The 25,152-nt window shown below is 42.4% G+C and overlaps 1 protein-coding gene across 2 annotated transcripts; it reads right to left on the bottom strand.

Moving 5' to 3' along the window:
• Positions 1-460: 460 nt before the first annotated feature.
• On the bottom strand, positions 461-25,150 carry chn2 (chimerin 2). 2 transcript variants are annotated; one of them, XM_061674964.1, is made up of 13 exons: positions 22,759-25,150; positions 14,129-14,167; positions 12,829-12,884; positions 12,520-12,551; positions 12,287-12,400; positions 11,931-12,201; positions 7,132-7,215; positions 6,320-6,404; positions 4,159-4,332; positions 4,004-4,081; positions 2,675-2,812; positions 2,467-2,572; positions 461-1,257 (listed from the first exon to the last, which is right to left on the bottom strand). In XM_061674964.1, exons 1-13 carry the CDS (start codon positions 22,805-22,807, stop codon positions 1,086-1,088), a joined length of 1,398 nt encoding a protein of 465 aa, XP_061530948.1. In that variant the 5' UTR covers positions 22,808-25,150; the 3' UTR covers positions 461-1,085. The 2 variants fall into 2 exon arrangements, with proteins under 2 accessions (XP_061530948.1, XP_061530949.1); XM_061674965.1 differs by lacking the exons at positions 12,287-12,400; positions 12,520-12,551; positions 22,759-25,150 and having other exon boundaries at positions 14,129-14,139.
• Between the last annotated feature and the right edge of the window lie 2 nt (positions 25,151-25,152).

Below are 25,152 nucleotides of genomic sequence, written 5' to 3'. Positions count from 1 at the left end.
TCCCACAGAAAAACCACACTCGTGGTATCAGGCCTGATTCCGTCCCGTGGGCCACACCTTGAGCAATGAGTGGAAGAGTGGGAGCGTTTCTTGGCAAAACGAGATTCGATCGCAGATAGCGGCTTCTAAATAAAACGCATGACAAGGATGTAGCTCGAACAAGACGGTTGTCAAACTGCATACCTTGGCTTCTGGCTATCAAGAAATGCATTAAAAGACGTTACAGGGCCCCAGTGTCTTGCCTGTGTAAGATGGCACATTTGAAACCAACTTGTTTTTAAAAAAATAACCATTTGATGAATAGCATTGTAATCACCAGCTGTATCTTGGCTAGAACAGTGTTTTCTATGATCTCATTAAAACAGCAAATGATCTGATGTTTGTATTCTATAAAGAGGAAGATTTATGTATTGACAGAAAAGCACAAAAGTGTAATACAACACTTTTATTTTTTCTCAACTCTTGTATCCAGACACCAATGGAACATGCATCATTCCCAACTGTATATATATGTATACAGTATATATTACTGTGACAATAAAACATGATTTAGAGTAAAAAGACAAAAATAAACATCTTTACAAAACAAATCTGTACACACGTCGCAAAAAAGTGCTTCATGAATTGACCAACTGTCTCATCTTTTGTACACATAAAATATTCATCATTGAAAGATCTTCTCTTGACCTAAAAATGAGAGGATGTCTATTGTTTCCATAAAAGTTAGCCAACATTCCCACAAACCATCCACAAATTGCACACGTGGGAACGTTCACTCGTAATGCAGACGTTCACAGACTGCGCACGGCGTACACGGGAAGGTAAGCGGCGTACTCTTCAAATAAAAGAGAGCAGGGAACAGCACTGCGGGTTGTAAACATCTCGGATCTTGTGTTCAATCAAACGTGTTGGCAGAGTGTCGCACTCCGTAACAGACAGAAACAAGACAATGTCAACACCAAAACAGTCATGCGTGAAAAGGAAGCTCCTCAAGAACGCTGTGATCATAAATGACTCTCCTCAAGGTGGCTTGGATTTCCTGGTAGACAGAATAAATAAGCGTCTGTGGTCGTGGTAGGTGGCAGCTAGAATAAGACATCTTCGTGTTCTATCATGAGCTGCACCACAAGCTTCTGCTGCCTCATGTCGTTCAGCGTGGTCAGGGCGTTTTGCTCTGGGGGCTGCATCAGCGTCGGACCAAAGACAATGCCCAAGTTCTCAGAATTCATCAAATTGTCCTTCTCGAACGTCGTGACCCTGAAACGTGGAGAAGAGAAACACGCTGAAGCTCTTGGCAAAGTGTGGTGCCACTAGCGGTACGCAAAATAATCACTCAATTAAATACAAATAAATGAAATGTAAAACAAATACAAACAGAAATGTTAGTATGGATGAAAATTTTAAAAATGAAGAAAGTTACAAATTTAAGTACAGTTACAGTTCAGGCAATTACCTGCCTTGCCTCCCCTGTTGCGACGCCTCTGACCGTGAGATTATTCTTAGATAAGATGTGCGCCTTAGCTCAAGAAAGGCACTCAATGTACAACTGCAAGGAATTTAGGGATTTCATCATCTATGGCCCATAATATCATTAAAAGATTTCGAGAATCTGGACGCAAGCGGCAAGGCCGAAAACCAACACGCCCGTGACCTTTGATCCCTCAGCGGGCACTGCATTAAAAACCGGCACCATTGTGTACCACGTGGGCTCAAGAACACTTGAGAAAGCCATTGTCAGTTAACACAGTTGATCGCTACATCTACAAATGCAAGTTAAAACTCTACCATGCAAAGCAAAAGCCAAATATCAATAACACACAGAGAGGCTGCCGGCTTCTCTGGGCCCGAGCTCATCTAAGATGGACTGACGCAAAGGGGAACAGTGCGATGAGGTCTGTGGAGTTCACATTTCAAATTGTTTTGGGAAATCATGGACGCCGTGTCCTCAGGGCCAAAGAGGAAAAGGACCATCAGCATTGTTATCAGCGCAAAGTTCCAGCATCTGTGATGGTATGGGGGTATGTTAGTGCCCACGGCATAGGTAACTCGCACATCTGTGAAGCACCATTAATGCTGAAAGCTACATACAGGTTTTGGAGCAACATATGCTGCCATCCAAGCAATGTCTTTTTCAGGGACATGCCTGCTTATTTCAGCAAGAGAATGCCAAGCCACATTCTTACAACAGCATGGCTGTAAAAGAGTGCAAGCACTAGACTGGCCTGCCTGGAGGGGACTAAAAATGAGGCTACATTTAAATCTTAATAGCGGTTTGAACACTGCATACTGTCCCTTTATTAAAGGTTGAGTGATACATAAAAATTTTTTTATTCCCCTTTCATTATTGCCTATAGTGCGATTTTTATTTTTATTTTACTTTGGAGATTCCACTGCAGTACAGTTATTATTATTATTATTATTATTATAATGGTGTTGTGTTTGTAGACAATGTCGTTTGTACCCCACCTCTTGAGGTGAGCCATCAGGTAGCGTAAGGTCTCATAGTGAGCCGGTGGAAGTTGCAGCAAACCCTCGTGGACGGCCTCCAGTCTGCATTCAGCATTTGGAATTTCTGCAGCACGTGAGCAAATCGAATTGAAATGAGTATCCGGCAGCTAAAAAGAATCAAAGCGATGTCAGGTAGCAGAGGTTCGAGAAGCGAGGAGTCCCTTACTTGCTGCCTGAATGAATTTGGGGTACAAGTCGAAGGTAATGACAGGGATGGGGAGGTCTCTCAAGTAGAGCTTCAGAGCACCAGCAATGATGTTGATGTCTGCATAGGCACTGGCACTGATGTCAGCCTTTTCCCCTTCTGTTGACAAGAATACAAACATACATTTGATGTTTTGGCAGCAAGAATACAAGCCATCAAAGCCCACAAAATAACCAGGATTCATAGAACTTGCCCACTGTAAAATTTCATGATGACCTTTCAAATTGCCAGCACCATGGTTTCAAATATTACATACATTACAAAAAGTGTGATTAATGAAATAATAATCTGGTCTCTATTTACTCACAAACTGACTTGTCGAACAAAAAACTGAAATCCTCGCAGGAAGCCATGAATCATTCTGTTGTACTGTATATATGGCGACAAGTGGATATCAGAATCAGAATCATCCTTATTTGCCAAGTATGTCCAAAAGACACACAATGTTTATCGTACATTCTGCCATCTACTGGAAGAACATTCAATTCTTGTGCCTGTCACTATACATATCAGGCATTGATAAATGACCAAAGATACATTTGTAATTAATAAATAATATTTTGGGGAAAAATTAAGTGATATTGGATCATTTCTAGCAGCAGCCCTGATCATCTGTCACGGCAAACGAGTGTGCACAGCGCCCTGGTTAGGAATGTCTGCATTAGCGTGACTATAGACTCTAAATAATTCCAAAATTGTGAAAACTTTTGTCATTTCAGTCATTTGTTTCATTAGTTCAATTCCAAAAGTGATCCACTACACACAGAGGGAATTTTTTTTCAAAATAATTTGGATGATTGTAGTGCACAGCTAATGAAAAAAAAATGGACAAAGTCAAGAATTTTGAACATTACAAACAAGCAAAACCAGCAATGATAAAGAAATGATGGAGGAATTGGTCCTCAATTGTTTTCGCCGTGTTTAATGAATTTGCTCGATTTTCACTTTTTGAATGGAACGACTGATTTACATTTTGTACAATATTTTAATTTATTGGGATGCACCTGTACATGATCAAAAACATGTCAGGCCAAGAAAACACAATAAATATAAAGTGTTATATTTAATTTGATTTCCACTTATTTGTCATTTTTTTCCCACCACCTAATCATGTCTTCTTTGTAAAAACGATTCAATCGGATAGCTGTTTGCTGTGAAAGTATGTTTTCAAGGTTGTTGAAAACGCAACATACAAATTTAAGAACTTTCAAGCATTTCAAGCACCCAAGGGAACGTCGTACATACAGTATTAGTCAGCTTTAACAACTTCCTGGTCCGAAGAGGACAAACCTCGGTCAAAGGCGAGCCTCACGTCCTCGATGTGCTCCGAGAAGCCGGACACTCTGTACAGACCTTCGGATTTCATACCTGCAACGCAACCATTGGGAGGGTATATAACGTCTGTAAAAGTAGCACCCGTGGGAATACATTCTCCACAGTTTTACCTCGTAGCTCGATCTCTCGGATGCAGAGGTCCACCACCATGGGCCTCGGGGTGTTGTGGGCCTTGACCAGCGTGGTGAGGTCACAGCTGAACACTTTCTTTATCCGCCGCAGGTCCGGTTGGCAGTCGCTGGGAACCAGTTTGGAGCACTGTTTGTGTACATTCAGCCCGCAATCTAGAGGAAGGAGATAAAGAAAGGGCCGTCAGGCTCAGCACGGATGATAACACAAACACAGCGGCGGGATTAAGCCCGAGTGAAAGCGACGTGCGCAGTCACACCGCACGGCCGCGGCTCCCGCTCCCTCTCGCTTCACTGCGCCAATAGACGATAAAAACAAACACGGCAGCAGGAAGTCATTTTAGTTACATGTAGAGTTTGTCTGAGCTGTCAGAGTGCAGATTAAAGATGGCTGGTCTGCTCGCAGGGATGTTACCAGGGGGATAAATGGACGGTTAGAAAGGGATTGAGAGTGGGCAAAGATGTTCCTGCTGCTTCCAAAAGCACATGAGGTCTGGTGATACATGTAACGCCCCGGGGCTTATCAGCATGGAAAATGTGTCAGCAACAAACACTTTGTTTTGGGGGGTAAACCAACAGGTCTTGGCTTACTGAATGTCTGTGTTCCGAACGGGAAGTCTTGTGATCAGTTACCGTATTTTTAGTTACGTTTGACCTGTCTTTAACCTTTTACACTTACATAAGTCATGTATATGTGTTTACTTGTTGTGATTGTTGTTGATTCAGCAACACGCAAATAGTCTCAATTCTGATTTGGTGGAATTGTGCGCCGTCAGGCGTCATTATCATGAGAACATCATGTCTCAAAATCAACCTTTGGTCATTTAAAAAAAGAAAACAAAAAAACTCAGCATGAGCAGAAAGTAGTCCACTAGCAAAATGATCTGTGGGAGGGGAAATCAATAAATAAACAAACAATCAGCACTCTCTGCACCTCTAATTTGATTTTTAAGAAACCACAGTTCCCGAGGAAAAACAACCAATCAGTGACAGAAGGCTTGACTGATGAGGTGTCAATAATTCTTGTAGGCAGCTGAGAAGATTCATAACCGATTAGCAACATTGCTGCTCGACAGGGAAGTTTATCAACTTTTTAAAATGTTTAACTTGATTGTTCATTCCCCCAAAAAATAAAACTTCAAATTGATAACATTTAGTGTTATAGAAACACGTCATGCTGCCAATGTAGCAGCCGTGGCTAATGGCAGCGTGTTTACAGTGCACATCTTGTGAAAATGAAGATGCATGATGCAACAAATAGATGAATCTGTCATTTAAAAAAAATATATATATATATTAATCAATGAATCAGATTTGAAAACGTTTTAAAATTTCCATCCCTTTATTCAAAAACAGTTAGTTCCTATTTACAGTGCAGAAAGTGCACAAACATAAACTGATTCTGATTCAGTTATCGGTTTGGTCTGTAACATGTCAGAAAAAAGGCAAAAATGTTGAAAATTGTTTTTTGAACGAAAAGAAGATGTTTGCAATTGTATTATTTTGATGAAACACAACCCTAATTGGTTTGCTTAATTATTGTCGTAAATATAATTAATATTTACTGTTAAGAGGCTGAAATTCCAAGGTTTTGGACAATTTTAAGTTTAACAAGGTCTGTAAATAATTAATGGATTATCAAAAATGTGAGATTAATGTGATAGTTGATTAGTTGTCGACTAATCGTTACACCTCTAATGTATTGTTATATGCAGATAAGAGTCGCTCTGAGGTTTTATTTGTTATTAGAATTGCATGGCGGACTGGATCAAATGGTCACAACGGGGTTGTGTGCGGTTCACCCGCAAAATGTTCCCAAATCGTGTTTTAAGCGCCGATATCATTTTTGGTCCATCCTGCATACGGTTGCAAACAAAGAGAAAAATAAGGTTAATCTCGGCAGCGGACGTGATTGACAAATGATTCTAAATCTGATGCAACCGCAGGGATGCAATGATCATTAAAAGTCATTCAATTATGAGATCTTAAGTTTGAACTAGAATAGGATTCAAAACGATGAAAATTAGTTTTACGCTGAATAACCACCGAAAGCGTTTGTAGTCTATGATGCGACTCGAACATCGGTGACATGTTTGCTAGATGACTTGACAGACAAGACGTTCTTTGTGTCCTATGGAGTTACCTGAGCAGCGGACACCCTGGGCAATCAGGCCCCACATGAAGTTGGCACAGTACTCGCACCAGTGTGGCCCTCGAAAGGTGTGTACCTGCAGGTTAAGACCCCACAATTACGGGCGCATAAACACACAGTTGAGCAGGAGCAGAACGAAGCACCATTTTCGACGGGCTTGCACAGAGCTTACTTTGATCCGACGCTACGGGAGAGGGGACCCAAGTGGTCGAAAGGAGAGCATATGAGGCAGATTAAAGGATTTACGGTTTTGTGTCTGGCATCTGCTGCGAGGCAATCAGACACATGGATGCAAATCTGCAAGCCCGAGTAGCATATGTGCATCCCAAAACGTGGATGACACCTGCGTGCAGTCGAACGAACACGCACGCGCACGCTTTCAAAAGGTGGGAACTGAAGTGAAGTGAAGTGAAGTGGAGTGGGCATATATGGCAGGTGCTGAGGGATTGGCTTGATCTCTCTTTTCCAACATTGGAACTCAAAAACCTGATATACATTCTCAAAAAGGAACTTATACTATTTTCTGTCTAAGAGCTTAAAATAAGAATGCAGGCCATACAGTGGACAATTACTGCGCTTGTTTCAGTACACTAAAACAACGAGTGTAAAAATCAATGACGATCAGTGTGCTCGGCTGTTAATGGGTCGTGGTCGGCTTTGTCCATTAGTTACGCGTATTGTGCAGGAAGTCAGCTGTGTACGCTCCCATCAAAACAACACATAGCGCAAACGTCACTTCGGCTGGTTAACGAAAAACTTTGGGATGTTTCGATTTCCAGCAATGTTGTAATGGAACTGCTCACCTTGAAGTTGTGGATCTTCTCGTAGGAGCACCGCTTCTCCGCGGTGTCTTTCAAGGCGCTCTGCCGAACCAGAGAGGACGAGATCTGCGGACAAGAGGCCAACAGTTTGATGGGCTTCCACAAAAGTGTCCCTTTGCTCCCTAGTTTGACTCCCAGAGCGAAAGCCAACAGTTCCTGTCGCTTGCGCTCTTGTCGTTTGGCCTTGTGGTTGCTCAGCTCCCCTGGTAAACCTCCTCGGTTATTTCCGGCCTCTGTGCCGGACTGTTCCCACAGACCATCCATCTCCTCCAGAGGAAGATGCGGAGGGGAGATGGTGAACAAGGCGAATCCACTCCCCTCTCAGCTCGGAGGGCAACTGATGGCTGATAGCGAGGGGATGGCTCCACTTCTGGCCCGAGAGTGTCAGCGGGGAGCGAAACGAGCAAGACGGACGGTGGGTGGCCTGAGGGTTGGAGTGTGCCTCGCACAATGGCCCTCTTTCACACGCCCAAAAAGGAGTGAGTGAGAGAGAGAGAGAGAGAGAGAGAGAGAGAGAGAGAGAGAGAGAGAGAGATGGACGGGGAGGGGCTGTGGTTGTGGGGTTGTTGCTGTCAGGACAGTTTCACACAGCTCAACAGCTCTGTAAAGCAGGATCAATAGTGCAGACGCCCTCTTTATATCACAGAGCACTCTCACATTAGGCTCACTGCCTTCCGGACACACTCCACTCCACTTAGCAGCAGATTCAAACGCCAGCGGCACGCAGGCAGCCGAGCACTCGGGCCTCCTAAATGTGTCACTAGACGCCTCTAAAAGAGGCCCGAGATTACTGGGCCGGACAGAGGAGGAGCCTCAGCCCTCATAATTAGAGGAGCTCATGACCTCCATTTATGTCAGATAGCTGGTGGAATTCCCCATCCTACCACCCAGACGGGGTCTTCCAGAAACTATGACAGCAGATGACTCCCACAGGTCACAAGCAGAACTCGCAGAGGACCGGCAGAGCCAGGCCAGCAACTGAGGGGGGCGGATTACTGCCACAATCCTGACACGGGGAATAATCTGAGAGTGCTCAAATCCGTGTAAAATAGCAAAGGAAGCTCATTTGCCGCTCTGCAGCCATACGGTCGCTGAGCAGCGGGGGGGCTGTTGCTATGGTCAAGCCGAATTTGTGCACGTAAGCAAGTACTAAACCGCACGACAAGCCTCTCAGTTGCCCTGATTAATATTATTGTGTGGACCAATCAACACAAGAGCACAAAACCACACACTTTACATTCCACAAGGTAATAAATAAACATTTGAATAGCTAAATTGTGCTACAAAAACAGACACAACTGACTGGCGCTCGTTGACTTTCACGGTGTTCTAATTTCAAAACGAATTTTGCCCCGGGAAATAAAGTCAAATGTACTAATTTGTTCCAAGCTTCACCCTCTAAGATCATACAACCTTGACTTACTGTACCGGCAATGCGTTAAGTAGCCCAACTGTCATACAAGTCAAAAGAGAAGTTATTAAATAATTTCAAAAAGTCAAGAAAGTAAACGCACTCATTATCTGACAACAGTTGACACCGAACACAAACAAACAGGACACTGTTTGCTGGCAAGCTTTTCTGGTCATTTCCCAGCATTCGTTAACCCATTATGCTTTCATCTTACATAATGCTTACAGAAACATCTGCTTGGTAATTTATTTGTGTGTGCAAAATATATTGAATTCATTGATCATATACTGTGTATATACACGAAACACACTTTTTGAGGGAGGACCTTAAGTCTCGCAGGATTTGCTGACGTATCAAATGGTGCCGTGCACAATGAATGTTTGGAATATTTAGATTTTGGTCAAACTCCAAATTGATATTTGTGTTTCCACTGCATAAAACATTTATTATTATTATTATTATTTTTAGTCCTGATGCCTTGGGCAAAGCCAAAGCATTGCCGCAAAGACTGAGGTGACAGGTGAGGATATTTGACATTGTGGCTGCCATTCTTTGAGAAGACTTACACATACCAAAGGACACAATTCAACATACAAGTCAGAAGGGACAGACAGATGAGAAATATACAAGACGGAGATATTTTAGCTTCAAGAGGCGGTGGGTGGGGGGGGGGGGGGGGGGGGGGCTGAGCTGTCTGCAGGCAGATGGCCTCTTGTCTCGCCAAAGAAAAAGCATGGAAGAAAAGGACAAAAGGTGGTCACACACAACAAGCTCCGCTTTCTTTTGGAGTGGCTTGACTCCTTTATTGCTAGTCTTTGTGAAGGCACAGCTGAGTGGACTCCTATGAGTTAGAGTTTGGAATCGTGGCATATAACGACACAATGCTCACTGACACAGTGAAACAACAGGATGCAGCCCCATCCAACCCCCCACCCTATACAACCAAGACAAATCATCACCAACAAATGCACACTGTGAAGAAGCTCACAGACAGACAAAGTTGTCACACTATTGGGGGGGGGGGGGGGGGGGGGGAAACAGCCACTGTTGTTCTTCCATAGGAGCCTGTACATGCATCTGCAACATTGGTGAGGTTAGCGGCTGAAACTAAAAAGGTTCACTCAATTAAAATTGGCACAGAGGTTTGGCGAAAAAGAGCTTACTCTTGAGATTTTCCTGGGATAAAATTAGAGCAATTTACTGACTGAGCAGCTCATTATCTGAACAAACAACACAGGCATTACTGTGCAAATCATTCCAGGGCAAGTAACCAGACCAGCCTGACCGGCACCTCGCTGATATTAAGCCAGTCATAGTGGTGAGGATCAGGAGGAATGTGGTAGAGGTCTGACCACATTCAGCATGCAAAAGGAATCTGACTGAGACGATAAATCTGCAGGCCGAGTTCTCCTTTCGACCTCTGGGAAGCAATTTGGTTCAACTTGGAGCCACAGCTGTGTGGAGGTGCATTTAAAGGGTAAATACGTGCACATATTGACCATACACTGAAGCCACTGTGCGACTCGAGCCTCAGGGCGCGGCTGTGAGAACGGTAAACACCAAGGTCAAAAAGACTTTTCCACATTTAAGCCCACAGAGGAAAGCTGCGCTTTTTGGATAAATCCAATCAGGGCAAAAAAACAAAAAACAAAACAACAACAACATTTGGTGCAAATACCACCTGACAGCTCAGATCATTGCGTGCAGTATGAAAAAAAATGATCAAAAGGAGCTGTAAACGTGCTCTAAAGGTACACATAAGGACTTTCAGAAAATAAAACATTACACAAATGGCCCTTGACGAGTGTTGGCTGGTCTCCCTAAAAGAACACACCAAGGCATTGTAAATCTATGGATGGCACATTGATCCATGGCCATTTGCTGTATTAATGTCTTAAGTGTCAGGTTACAGAGAGCAAAGTGATGACTGATGCTGATACCGCAGCTGATGCTCATTTCCACAGACATGTCATGTGACTGTCAATGACAACATCCCCCCCTCAGTGATGATATATTTCATTAAATAGCATTTATTTGTCAAGCGAAATAGTGTCGAGTGAATCAAAGAAACACCAACAGACCACAAGATTGCCCCCTAGTGGAGGGATTGTTGAAGATCTTCCAGGGAGAAGGAGCGCAACCTTCCATGTTCCTCCGTGGTAAAACGTTCACAGACTATTATGGGATAAAAACTCGGCACTTCCAGTGAAAACAATGTGCCATTTGTCTCTGTGTAGATCAGTGTGTCCGATATGCATGCCAGGGACAGCAAAGGCCCCTTGGTCATCGTTACCTTTCAGTGGAGGCAATCAAGCATGGCGGCAGTGAACACACCCGGCGGCTGCTAGCTGATAACGTGCACTTAACGCACAGGACAAAGCGTCCTCTACAATCACTTTCGTCCCACTGTAAAAATGTAGTCAGTAGGGCGAGAGCCGATCAAAATCACTCTGATCTCAGATCACAGATACAGTATACATAAAATACTGTGTTACAGTAAGGAGAAAAGTCTGTGACTTTGTAATGCAATCGGTGAGGTTTCGGGTTAGGGAGGAAATTTCCCTGAAATGTGGCTGATTGAATTCGTCTCACAGAGTATAATCATCCAGAAAGCTGCAAAAAAATAATGAATAAATCCAAAATACAATTGGGCCTGACTGAGTGATTTGGCTATCTTGTGTCAAATTCAAAATAAAGTTGACTCTTCCTTGTGTGCATAATACTTTGACAAGTGGAGTACTGATAAGAAACCTAATTTAAGATATGTAGCGAGAGATTAACCTTCATAAATGAAAGCATACTCTGTATCGGTAAAAAAAAAAACAAAAAAAACATTAAAAAAAATTATTAAAAATGCCCATTCAATAAAACCACAGTTTTACTGTTTTATTGTATAGAGGCAGTTGATAAATGTATAACTTCTTTTTATTTCTTGCATTTTGTATGCCAGCGACATATAGTGCCAGCATGCAAAAACATTTTGTGCTATTAGATTGCAGAAGGTACAATTAACCTGTGTTGCCATTTGTACAACAGAATAATTATTGGCTTCCTGCAAATATATCATATTTGTGTTCAATTAAACAGGCCCAGATTTCACACCAAGTCAATTTTGCATTAAATTGACACGAGATCATCAATATTTCAGTATTTATACTTTTGGTCACATTTTAGTTTTGCGGTGTGCTGAGAGATTTTGGTAATGTAAAACGGGTGCCTTGGCTTGAAAAAGTTTAACGTTGCTCTTGCATTACAGTCCTACAGTCTTCAGCCACTTTCTTGGGTCATTTTGAGCCAATCAACAAACACAATTTCCCTTCCAAATTGGGGCTTAACTGTACGTGGGCCGCTGACATGCACACAAACTCACCCTTTCATCCCTCACGAAGGTGACCCTGCGGGATTCCGTGCGTCCGCGGCTCAGCCTGTGCACCAGCTTGTCCTTGAGCAGCGAGGTGTACCCAAGGTGGTCGTAGATGGGGTTTGCAGTCATTTTGGCGATGTACTCCGCCGCCTTGGTCTCGATGTAGAGAGTGATGAGGGCGTCCGTGACCAGGTCGTGCACCGACTCAAACCTCTTCTCGGCGACAAAGTGCTTCCCATCGTAGAACAGCCTGTAGTTGAGCGTCTGCGGCCCGAATCTAGACGGAGACACACGGATGAGCGGTTTGTGGATGAGTTCACAGGGTGGAATTTCTCCTGGATTAATATTGACACCGCGAGTACCGTAAGGCCAATGTGTGTGTCCCGGGCTGTCTTTGGCTTTCCCTGATCAAATAGGAACCATCGGCTGCCCTGAGAAGCTCATCTGCATACTCTCGAGAGATCATGCCATGAAATCTGTGACAAATTATAACATACTGGAATTTTAAAATGTCCTTTCCCTCTCCACTCCCAAAAACACATTTTTTTTTTTATTTTTTATTTTTTTTAAATACATTAATTAGGTTTACACTCACTCTCTGCCGTAGTATTTGGGCCTGGTTTCCATCTGCGAAACCGAAATGAGAAAGTCGCTTGAGCTCTGTGACATGAAAACTAAATTCGACAACTTTGTTTGTACCGCAAAATACTGCTTCTATCCTCCCATATGCGAAACGGCAACGTTGATATTTCCTACAATTTTATGACATTTAACTCATTCACTGCCAGCCTTCCCAGTCAACATGGATATTTGACTTCTAAAGCCATCAATGGCAGTGATTAAAGACAGGTCAAGAGCACGAAGGCGTGACAGAGCTCTCCGGTCAGGGGACGGACGTACTCACCTCCTTGGGACATACGATCCTTTTCGGTCTCGGGGCCTCCTGCTGTAATTGGTACACTGTTAGGGAGACATATGCGGATTGTAATTAAGGCCTGTGCGTGTGCACTTCAGTGCAAGTTGTAATTACTTAAAAATAGTAAATTGGGCCCCAAAACAATTTCGTCGATGTACATTTAAGAGGAGGTATACTAATTATAAGCTGCCAGACAGCAGCAAGTGTGGCCCGCACATTTTAAAATGGTGAAAGAAAAAGAAAAACAACCAGTCGAAATTACACCGAAATCCCGCTTAAAACTACTGGTAACTAACCTCCCTCCCTGCATATAACGGTTGTACTTTTATTTGAAAATTTAATTAGGTTGAATTCAATATAATATTTGACAACATTGTTGATTGTCTTGTAAGAATTTAGATTGTTGTTGTTCACAGAAGAAGAAAAAACTTTGATCCTAATACAAAAATAAACACAAAGGAAAAGAAGAAAAGCAATGAAGAATCAATCCTGCAAGTACAAATCTTTAAAGTTGTGCACGATTTTCCTTTACTCCGACCAACAGTTCAATGTGACAATGAACAACTCGCAGTACATTTTCAGCTGAAGACGATGACCCACGTTGGGCCGCCATGCATCTGCCAATACAGCCTACGGTCTCTCAACCTTGATCTACAAGATCTTTTAACACTGGACAACATCCATCAATTTGACACAGTAAGTGCTGATGGGACCACAGTGGGACAAAACTGAATTGTTTTGGGGAAAAAAAAAAAAAAATGCAGAGATGTAATATATGGGAAACAAATGCAAAAGTAAATTGCTTCATTGTGTCACAGTTTCCATTTGCACTCGTGCGGCTCCCCAGTCGAAATGATTGGAGTCAAATATGGAAGAGTGGATCCATTCTCCTCCCACATGGCAAAAAAAAAAACACTGGATGCTGAAGTGGGCGTTAGGAGGACGTTCAGCGCCTCTTCACAGAGAGAAAATCCTGTTTTCCCCAGCTAACCTATTTTACTCACATTCTGCGCCCTGCTTGTGTTTACGTCGCTCGGCATTAAGAAAGCCTCATTTGGAATGGTCGGCTTTTCATTCATTTCTTTTGGAATACGACAAGAATTATGGTAGCTGTATTTTATTAAACCTAGTAGTATTACTATTTAAAAAAAATAAGATTTACCTCACAGTTTCAGCATGCCTTCCTAATGTAATGAGATATACGCATACTGGAAGCGCATGCGATGGTTTCCAAAAATGACAAATTTGTCACACTGAGGGCAAATTCATTGTTAATCATTATACTCACAGTAGGACTTCCATATTGGTGGTTGGTAATCCTCAGGGTCTGCAAAAACACAAAACGCGAAGCAGGTCACTGTGCCGCTGTCAACGGTGTAAATAAATAGACTTTTAATCAGCATTTCTGCCTCAAGGACAATCAATACACGTCTGCTGGCTTTGTTTAACATCATTCCAACTCACGCTGGATCTATAATACCCGCCTGCAGGGTACACAACATTTGTTGTCAATTAAATAGGAAGACATTCCTGTAATATCTGAGAGAAGTTATCCGTTATTTAGACAGAACAGTGATTTTCTAACTTTTTACAAATCGGTACCACCTAAAAAAAAAAAAAAAAAAAAAAAAAAAAAAAAATTAGCTCTCCAAATATCATCATCCTGACCAACATAAAATAAAGTAGCGTAGTAAGCCTATAGGTTTTATTCTTAAAAAGTAGATTTAATATTATTGTAAGCCACTGTAACATTATGCAGTTTGAACATTAACACTGTGCTAAAATATAGGAAAAAAAAAAAAAAAAAAAAACTGCACTGAATAATGATGCAATTCATGAAGGTTAAACGAAAAACTGCACATTAATAAAAGTTTAAAACCACATTTCTTCAAGATGAAACGCAAATGGTTTTGATTAAACGGGTTGAATAAAACTGAACAGTAACTTGGCAGTGATTCGTTTGTGTACCGCTAGTGGTACTAATACCACACTTTGCCAACCACTGAGCTATTAAGTACCAGCTACTGTAGCTACTTTATAACAGCGGCTGTGGGAAAAGCCAAAACCTGGGATGAGAATGCACGTCATGCATTCTTTTGCCCTCCACACCCTTCAGACCCCGAGCAGTGAAATGAATCACACCTGAGTGCTCGAGGGGATTAACAGTGTTTTAACTAGTTAGCGCTTGTTGGATGTAGCTACTGTGCAACAGGCTGTCAAATATTTTAGATAGATACTTTATTCATCCTGTGAGATGATAATTGTCTAACTGCATCACCAACTCCCTCTGTGTCTTATTTAGTGTGGTGCACATTATGATTTTTTTTTTTTTCATTCGTACTGTATTTCCCCCCCCCCCCCCCCCCCCCCCCCTTGTGCTTTTTGCTGTATTCACTGCTGAAGGCGCTCGACTAATCAGGGAACATTATGGCTCAAAACCAAAAAGCTCATCATGAGAGGAAAATTGCGCTCGAAAGAATGTCGCTGCTTCACTTAAGGATTTATTATCTGCAGCAGATATCAGAAGCAAGTTCAGTTGTTATAAAGGCCACACTAAATATATATAAAAATATGGATTGTTATATATTATGTGCATTTTTGGGTTCATTTCCTTTTTGAAATTGCAAGTCGAGATTAAGTCTTGTCCTGGTAGGTTCCCAGAGGGTAAAGAATCCAAACATTGGAAACAAATGACATTAAGTTATGTTTGCAGCGAATATTGTTCTATCACTGAGCCTGTCGCTCGCTGGGCATTGCACTTACAGCCTGAAAGATTTTTTCCATGGCAGCTTTTTCAAAGAATTTGATTTCATCTGGTCGTTTGCCAAATACTCCCTTTTTAATGGAATCCTTCGTACCCACCATCCTGGTTTCGTCTGATTCTGCAGCACGGGATTACACCGACACTCCTCAACGCACATGCACGCACACGCAGATGTACACTAAAGTAAATACAAGTAAACATGCACAGATGATGCAAATATCCGCAAAACATCAAAAGGATTTTCAGAGTAACTGTCTGATGATGTGGGAGAATGCAGGATGACACAGCTGGAGGCCTTTGCCCCCCACCCAAAGAGAACGTAATTAGATGCATCGCCCAGAGTTCTTCAACAGTCAACACTCATTCAAATAATAATCATAATTACTCAAGTGACAAAGACCACATGTGTTGAATGAAGACCAAACACCTTACTTAACATGCATTTTGAGCATTTTATGACCTGTTGGTATATAGAAAACTTTTTTTAAGTGCAACTAAGGTGGAATATGTGAAAAACAGGTACAGCTGAAAAAAGACAAAAAAAGGATTACAGTGGAATTTGTTTCAGTAATTCAATTAAAATGTGTGTGAATATGTGTGAACTATATTAGTGTGACGTATTCACTTTACACAGAGTGAAATATTTCATGATTTTTTAAAAATAGAATTTGGATTATTATAATTGACTGAAAATACAAATGTATAATCTTCTGAATTGAAATACTGAAATAAAAGTACTTTCCTACAATATTCTGTTTTATTGAGATGTATATTTCATGTGCCTAATAGCATAAGCCCAAATCTTTTTTAATAATTTTTTTTTTCTTTTTTACTTACTGTCACAATCTAAAACGATCTAAAAAAATACCAATGTGCTTGCTAAAAATTTAGTTTTTTTCTTTATGTCTGTGTAAATTGTCAGTCATCGAGGTCATGGTAATCCGCAAAGTTTAAATCGAGGCAAGTGGCCCTGTTGTTGTTTATTGTATTTTTTTTTTCTCTTGTTTTTCCCCAAAAATATTCAAATACAACTTGGGCTCACTGTAAACCGAGTGACGCGGTCGAACGCGACCGAAGTGGACCATTGTGAACTCACCGCTACTGACGTGATTGCAACAAAAACTGCAACCCTTTAACAGGTTTTTAGGCTCCACATTCAACATACTGTACCGGATTTTTTGGTGTTGTTTTATTGAACCATAAAAACATGGCGCGATTGTCAAGGATGGAAAATGTGTGGACAGGAGGAGCTTCCAGAAGACTGGACCACTGCAGCCAAGGTGATCAGAGAGGCAGGCAGGAGAATACTTGGTGTATCTTCTGGCAGGGAAGGAGAGAAGGAGACTTGATGGTGGAACCTCACAGTAAATAAATCATACAAGGAAAAAGGTTAGCTAAGAAGAAGTGGGACACTGAGAGGATCGAGGAGAGGCGAAAGAAATACATTGAGATGCGACATCGGGCAAAGGTAGATGTGGCAAACCAAAGGTGGCGTGAGAAGATGCCTGAGGAATGGAGGAAAAGTGTGCTGGTGCCCATTTTTAAGAACAAGGGTGATGTGCAGAGCTGTGGGAACTATAGAGGAATAAAGTTGATGAGCCACACAATGAAGTTATGGGAAAGAGTAGTGGAGGCTAAACTCAGGACAGAAGTGAGTATTTGAGAGCAACAGTATGGTTTCCTGCCTAGAAAGAGTACCACAGGTGCATTATTTGCCTTGAGGATGTTGATGGAAAAGTACAGAGAAGGTCAGAAGGAGCTACATTGTGTCTTTGTAGATCTAGAGAAAGCCTATGACAGAGTACCCATAGAGGAACTGTGGTACTGCATGCGGAAGTCTGGAGTGGCAGAGAAGTATGTTAGAATAATACAGGACGTACGAGGGCAGCAGAACAGCGGTGAGGTGTGCTGTAGGTGTGACTGACGGATTTAAGGTGGAGGTGGGACTGCATCAGGGATCAGCCCTGAGCCCCTTTCTGTTTGCAGTGGTGACGGATAGGCTGACAGATGAGGTTAGACTGGAATCCCCGTGGACCATGATGTTTGCAGATGACATTTTGATTTGCAGTGAAAGCAGGGAGCAGGTGGAGGAACAGTTAGAAAGATGGAGGCATGCACTGGAGAGCAGAGGAATGAAGATTAGCCGAAGTAAAACAGAATATATGTGCATGAATGAGAGGGGTGGTGGGGGAAGAGTGAGGCTACAGGGAGAAGAGATAGCAAGGGTGGAGGACTTTAAATACTTGGGGTCAACCGTCCAGAGCAATGGTGAGTGTGGTCAGGAAGTGAAGAAACGGGTCCAAACAGGTTGGAACGGGTGGAGGAAGGTGTCAGGTGTGTTATGTGACAGAAGAGTCTCTGCTAGGATGAAGGGCAAAGTTGAAAAAACAGTGGTGAGGCCAGCCATGATGTACGGATTAGAGACAGTGGCACTGAAGAGACAACAGGAAGCAGAGCTGGAGGTGGCGGAAATGAAGATGTTGAGGTTCGCTCTCCGAGTGACCAGGTTGGATACAATTAGAAATGAGCTCATCAGAGGGACAGCCGAGGTTCGATGTTTTGAAGACAAAGTTAGAGAGAGCAGACTCCGACGTCCAGAGGAGAGAGAGTGAGTATATTGGTAGAAGGATGATGAGGATGGAGCTGCCAGGTAAGAGAGCTCGAGGAAGACCAAAGAGAAGGTTGATGGATGTCGTGAGGGAAGACATGAGGGCAATTGGTGTTCGAGAGGAGGATGCAGGAGACAAGGGACAAGCCCAAAGGAAAAGAAGAAGAAGAAGAAGAATATCCACGCTTTGCTGTCAAGCTACAAGTGCACATGAAATTCTAAATATACATACAGTGTGTATATATATATACTGCATTGGTGGGGATTGGCGGTGGAAACATAACATTTTCGGTGTGAACGCTCATGTGCATTTTTGATTCTTCAGCCACTCACGAAAACTAGTTCAATCGGGTTCTGCCGCGTCGCTCGGTGCGCAGCGGACGTTAGGCAGCTTTGCTATTAGGCCAACAATATGACAATATTGCCAGTCAGTATTGAGTTCCTACGTGACCGCTGGTGTTACTCTTATGAGGACCTTGCTACAGCCAGCATGAGGTTAGTGCACAAACGCATTGCACAGCAGCATTTTTGACTGTTCTTCATAAAGTAGATCAACCACCGTCAACGGTTCTGCCTCGGAGCAATGTCTTTTTGGTTCGTTTGCCCTCTCAGTTTTTCAGCAGTGTTACAGCCAAGACACAAACAAAACTTAGTAGAGGGCATAGCATTGGCCAAGAAAAAACAAATAACTCATTTACTTTGCAGCGCTGATAAAACACTGGCTTTTTCAAATCGGCCTTGGTGGGGAGATGTGTCCTTCGTGGTTGTGTTTTACTGGAACTGAAGATTTAGAATTCTGACCTTCATCATTCAGAGCAGGATGGGAGGTGGCAGACAGGGAGAATAATCTTAATCTTGCACTGTGCAACAACAACAAACATGGACCAAGCCCAACCTCATTGAACCAATGCAACAAATAACGTGGAATCAAAAATAAATAAAGCCTCCAATCTGCCGCAAGATACACGACTTGAGTTTAGTGAGCACCAATAGAAAATTCACTTTTTCTTGGGCTTTTGCGTGTTTTGTGTAAGGAACACACTGCGACGAAAGTGCTACGCTCTGTCCTGGCTGCTCACTACGATATAGCCAACCATAAATTAATAATGCATCATTTTTTACAAATATAATTTCTTATGGGATGGGATAATTGCTATCTGAATGTTGTCGACTCCTGTTTCCAAGCCAGTTTCTTTCAAATAGATTAACAGTGCCCGGAAGGGTTCTTTGTGGACGTAAACTCAACCTCAATGGTTGATGTCATTTTGTTGTTCTTCTTCAGGTCTTCTTCAGGTCTCTCAACAGCACCTCTGCTGGTTGCAGCCAAGTAGTGCACTACATTCGCCCTGAATTGCCACCAGATGCTGTTAATCAACAATCAATTCCGTGCAATCAATTGATCTCAAATTGAAAACGCTTATCATATTAAACTGCATTAAACACTACCAAAGCACTATATTCGGAGAACGACGGCTTATGTAAATCAGTCATTCAACATTTGTTTCGTACACTTGGTCTTATGCTTGACATCACTTATAACATGCTTATGGGTCTTACTCCTTTGACCTCCAAGTAACTGGATTTCCACTGTCGACAAAGGCAGGAGAGCAACAATGTTTTTATTACTGCACTGCTAGGCCCTTAATGTTGGGCAAAAAGTTCACTTCATTAGACGTGACCAATCAAAATGGAACGACAAGGTCATACAATATCTGTGAGCCATGCAATCGAAGGAATGCGTCCCGTCATACGGGAAGGTCGGGCGATATCGTTTTGCTCCGCGGACGCGGCGTTCTTGCAGAGATCACGTCGCATTGAAAGCTCCTCTGGTCATGTGACTGTCAGCAAGCTGCAGAGAAGCTTTAGCTAACCACCCAAGAGGAAGGAGAAGAACAAGGGGATTGTTGCTGCCCCTGTGTGTGTGTACGTCAGCAGTAGGGAGGCCATCTGTGAATGATGACCCCGGTCCAAAAAAAAAAAAAAAAAAAAACATAACAACGACACTGCCTTGGTGCAGATAAGAGCTGCCAGGTAAAACGCGCCTCAGTGACACATCAATTGCATCAGCGATAGTGTAAAACATGAAATCACGGTAATCCACACGATCCCACACGAAGGAGGAAAAATGTGAGTAGTGGAAAGACTTTTGAGGTGAACAGTAGTATTTAGCAGAAACGTGCTGGGTGGTGTGGAACGCAGAACGTCGGCTTTAATTCCAACTTCTTCAACTATGTTAGCATTCATATCCCGAAGCTCAGGGTGTACTTTTTATTTATTTATTTTTTTGTGTCTTTACTCCATCCCATAATTTATCTCCTGAGAGCCATATGGGAAATGAAGCATTGTTGCTAGAGTACATGCTTCTGTTTGTAGCTCTGCCAACAATGTGTTTTTGACATTTGGGCTTTTTTCAGTCTTAAATAAACAGGCGACGACAGCTCACCAAAGATAGCATCTATTGTGTGCTTATTGCGTCGTACTGCGTCGGTCACCTAGACGAGGTGTAGCGTTTTATTTATCAGTATGCACAACAAAAGCCGGCTAGGAAGAGTGAGCCAAAAAGCACTTCCTTTGCAGCCAGAACAGACGGCCCGATTTGGGTCAGCAAACAGCACCAGCCAGGATTCATTTTGCCTCGTGGTAGAGATTATTCAAATGTTGAGTCTGCCTGCCAAAAAGCGCCGCTTGAAAATAATCATACCCTTGTGACAACCACTCCATCCCTGGCGGCAGCGCAGCTAGTAAGCTCTGATAATTACGCCGAGTAGTAATGACAGCCCTCCCAATTCCATCGAAAAGAAAAGTGTTTCCTCTTAAAGCGAGCGAGGCAGCAGTCAAGCAGCACTTTCTGAGGCGCCCGCATAAAATAAATGTGAAACGTGGTTTACACCGTCAACGCGCAATGACTGTCGAAAGTCTCGCTGGGCAGCACATCAGGAAAACGGGAATCTGCTGTGGGCCACAACTATTGTTTCAATATACAGTTGGACCTTGGTTCACAAATTTCATTCGTGCAATTTGCAAACTGAGGTCATGTTTTCCATTGAAACGAATGGAAATGCATTGAATCGGTTCCAGCCCTAGAACAAAGTCATTAGTTTGGAGGTGACCTTGTTTTTATTTGGTGTGTAGTTCAAAACAAATGCAATGGAATTTAGAAATACGCAAAAAGACACTTTATTATGAAGAAACAGCACGTTGTGATCGCTAGCAAATCACCGCGCAACGTCTTTAGCCTGATGGCACGCAGCGTATGCTTTGGGAAGCGAGCTGCAATTCTTCGGCGAGCAGCATCCACGGTGGATGGAAACAAGGCTGTGTCGTCTCTCACCAATCGCAGAATGTAGAATGTATCCAAGGTGATAAACTCAGATGTTCAGTGTAAAAAAAAAAAAAATGCCTCGTTGGAATTAAACGTTTAATATTTGGGGCAAAATAAGACATGGACCTGAAGTCTCTTTTTAACACAAAGACGCGCGCCTCTGGTTATTGGACGGGGTCTCCACCTCAAGCGGCAGTGTGATAGCACAACGTAAACTCTCCACCCTAAGCAAACGTGAACCTGCTGCTTTATCAACACTGGCCAGCCACAATATGAGGTACACCTGCACATCTAATGACATCCACAACTAGAACTGTGCCAACAATTCTGTTTTTACCAAAGACAAGAATGCTTGGTGACGACTATGGGAGAGCAACACGTTTGTTGTGATTAGTTTAAAAGGTGTGTAGAAGTGCAATGCATCAAAATGTGTTTCTAATATGTCGGTTATATTATTTAGCAACGGAGGAGGGATTTTTGACGAAGTGGAGTTTCACGCCACTGTCAGCGTCACGTGCGAATATAAGCATGAATTTTGGACTCGGGTCTTGTATTGTGACCTGTGTGCATAGGTCAAGGGAAATAACAGTTTACAGTATAATTACATCATATCGAGGTAACCGAGAAAGTGAAGAAAACCCTGCACATTAAGCACACACACAAACAAAATAAAGAAATTAATTAAAATGATTGTCATGAAGGTAACATACTGTGAAAAAAAAAATGCAGTAAATCCCAATGTCAATATTTTCTCCCACTCCAACTATTTTACAGTCAAGGTAGTGAGCTGCTTTGCCAAATGCGCTCAACATGTGAAAACGGAACCTTTTACATTGAGAAACACTCGGTGGCTAAAGCGAAATCCACACAATTGGAATGTGATCGGATTCTATCAAAGTGCTTCGTGACATTTTTGGGTTTTCAGCACCCCCACAGAACTTCCGAGCTTGGCGCCGCACGCACGGAAAGTGGACCACACGTGCCAAACATGATCCTTCCTTGCAGCCCACCGCCGCCGAGTGCAAGGCGAGGAAGGAAACTATGGATGTGAGCGACAATGGGGTGCAGAGGCTCCAAATTCAACATGCTTCGCATATGCGTGTGTAGAAATACGGCAGTGAAAAGAGGGGGGGGGGGGGTGGACTACATTTGATATGGCTTAATTTGGCAATGATTATATTATCATATACAACATAGGAGATGGTGGATTTCGACTCTTCTTACCAGATGACACGGATGAACCCGAGAGGCTGGAGTTGCTGGAGGCTGCCATCCCGTCACCTCCTCTCCCCTCACTGCCGCTCGGCCAAGGTGCGCTCCCGGCAGCAGCTCCTGCCCGGCGCCGCCTCCATGTCGCGGATCCACGGCGGCTCCCGACTCCTTTATTGCCTAGCAATCCTCGCGGAGCTTCAAGCTGGTGCAAGGGAAAGAAAAAAACAAAAAACAAAAAAAACGAAAAAAAAAACGAAGGTGTAGCAGAGGGAAACGGGGCACCGAATGCGGCTCACATGTCGCCAGGTTGTGGATGCAAAGGGACGGCGGGCGGCCTGCCTCCATGTGCCCGCAGGAGGCTCGCAGGATAAACACACGCCGCCGCACAAGCGCGGACGCGCCTTCTTTTAAAGTGAAAGTTGCACTTTACTTGCACGACCAAGCCACCGAGGTTGATTTGATTAAGGGGGGAAAAAAAATAAAAATAAAAATGGAATTCTAACTCCACAGCCCAATTCTATGCATGTTCTAAAAAAATAAAATAAAAAATGAAATGAAATTTAAGCACATTGTAAATTGGGTACATTGAATTCAAAAGTGATGTCATTTTAGGTCAGAATTAGACTGAGGGGTAATAGCGCCATCTGGTGTGTCTACTTACTCATTACAATGACGTCACTTCACGACTTCAGCCTTCTTAATACTCTACAGCAGGGGTGTCAAACTCAAATTCACGGTGGGCCAATTAAAAATTGGGACAACGTCGCGGGCCAAACGCAATATTTAATGAAAAATCACTGCGATGTGCACGTTTCCCTTTTCTGCAGAAATGTAGCGTTAAAGTTTATCATTGACAACAAACTTACATTTTGCTTAAACACTGAATCTGGAATAAACAAACTTGAATATTATTACACAAGAAATCACATTTGCGATAGAAGACATCGGTGGTATTTGTTTGTTTGTTCGCATTTAAATAGATAACATGAATTCTTCTCTCTATCTTCTATTTATCGATCTCCAACTGCCTTTCTTTTTTATGCAAATCTTTTTTCAAAGGTCAACAACAAAAACAACCTCAAAAATAAGAATGTCCTTCAATAAAAATCCAAACCTCAAACTATTAACAGTCCCTGCCTCGGAGTTGATAAAGGGCGTTAAAAAACAAACAAACATGACTTCAATTATGTTTTATGCTTTGTTACAGTCACGTCGCTCCGCACACGACAAACAGGTCTGTCTTTTACTTTAGTGAACAAACAATCTGCCTCCCACCTGTCTTGGAAATTAACCATTTTCCATCTTTCGTTTGGCCATTTTTGGGAAGGGGAAGTGTAAATTTACTCGAGGAGACTGGTAGCATAGTTACGAACGACTGCAAGAGAATGGGAAGGGGCGCTCGCTGGTCTAGATGGACCAACACACTAGTAAAGCATTCTGGGATTTTTAATATTCGTGGCGTATGTGCTATATACTGATGGGCCAGCTCTAATACACATTTAATACGGTCTTAGGGTTAGGGCCAAATATAATTACATCGGGGGCCAAATTTGGCCCCCGGGCCTGAGTTTGACATATAGGCACTACAGTATTGAGACAAGTTTGGAAAGCACGCCTCATATATTTTGCCTGTATTGTGAAGCTAAAATAAAAATACGACACCCATGTAAACCCAGCAAAGTATTTATTACCGTACACATTGGTCTAAGTCAATAAATCAAAAACATATATTTTGAATAGCATTTATTTTATTTTTTTTTACTTTACATCACAACATAGCATATTGTATTTTATTACATACAATAAATAAAATAACCGAGTATTTAATGCTACAAATGAATTTTTAAAAAAGGAACAAAAAACAAAAGCAGCTAATAACTTCTGATAATTGAAATGCTTTGCCTGCATCACGCTGTTTAAACTGCCACTACTGCTCTCAAATACCTCCACATTGTAACTTTATCTATATAGCTACATTCAATTAATCGTCATTGTGTTCATCGATGTCACCAGAAGCATAATATCTCTAAAATAACTAGCAATGTATGGAATTTTGTGGCTACTAGTGGGCTAACTAGTAGCATACACGACAGGCGCAATGCTAATTTCAATAAAGTTTCTTTAAAATAACATTTAAAAAAAAACTACAGTACAATGCTAACGAGGCTAGCAAATGACAAATCTTGCAAACAATCAGTGCACCTATGTCAAAATGTATCCAAAATGTCCACAATTCTACCCAATAACAAGCTAAAATCCCAACTCAACAGTGTCGCGCGGGGGGCTCATAAACAGTCAACTCACCAAGGTGAAGCGAACCCTTGCTGTGATATCAAGTTCACAATCAGTTAAATAAAAAGACATTTTGTTTCAAACCGTCACGAGCCTGCAAGCCAGCGCCCAGGG

The sequence above is a fragment of the Phycodurus eques genome, chromosome 4 (genome assembly GCF_024500275.1).
Source record: "Phycodurus eques isolate BA_2022a chromosome 4, UOR_Pequ_1.1, whole genome shotgun sequence".
Lineage (NCBI taxonomy): Eukaryota > Metazoa > Chordata > Actinopteri > Syngnathiformes > Syngnathidae > Phycodurus > Phycodurus eques.
This window is presented reverse-complemented; position numbering and strand designations above follow the sequence as displayed.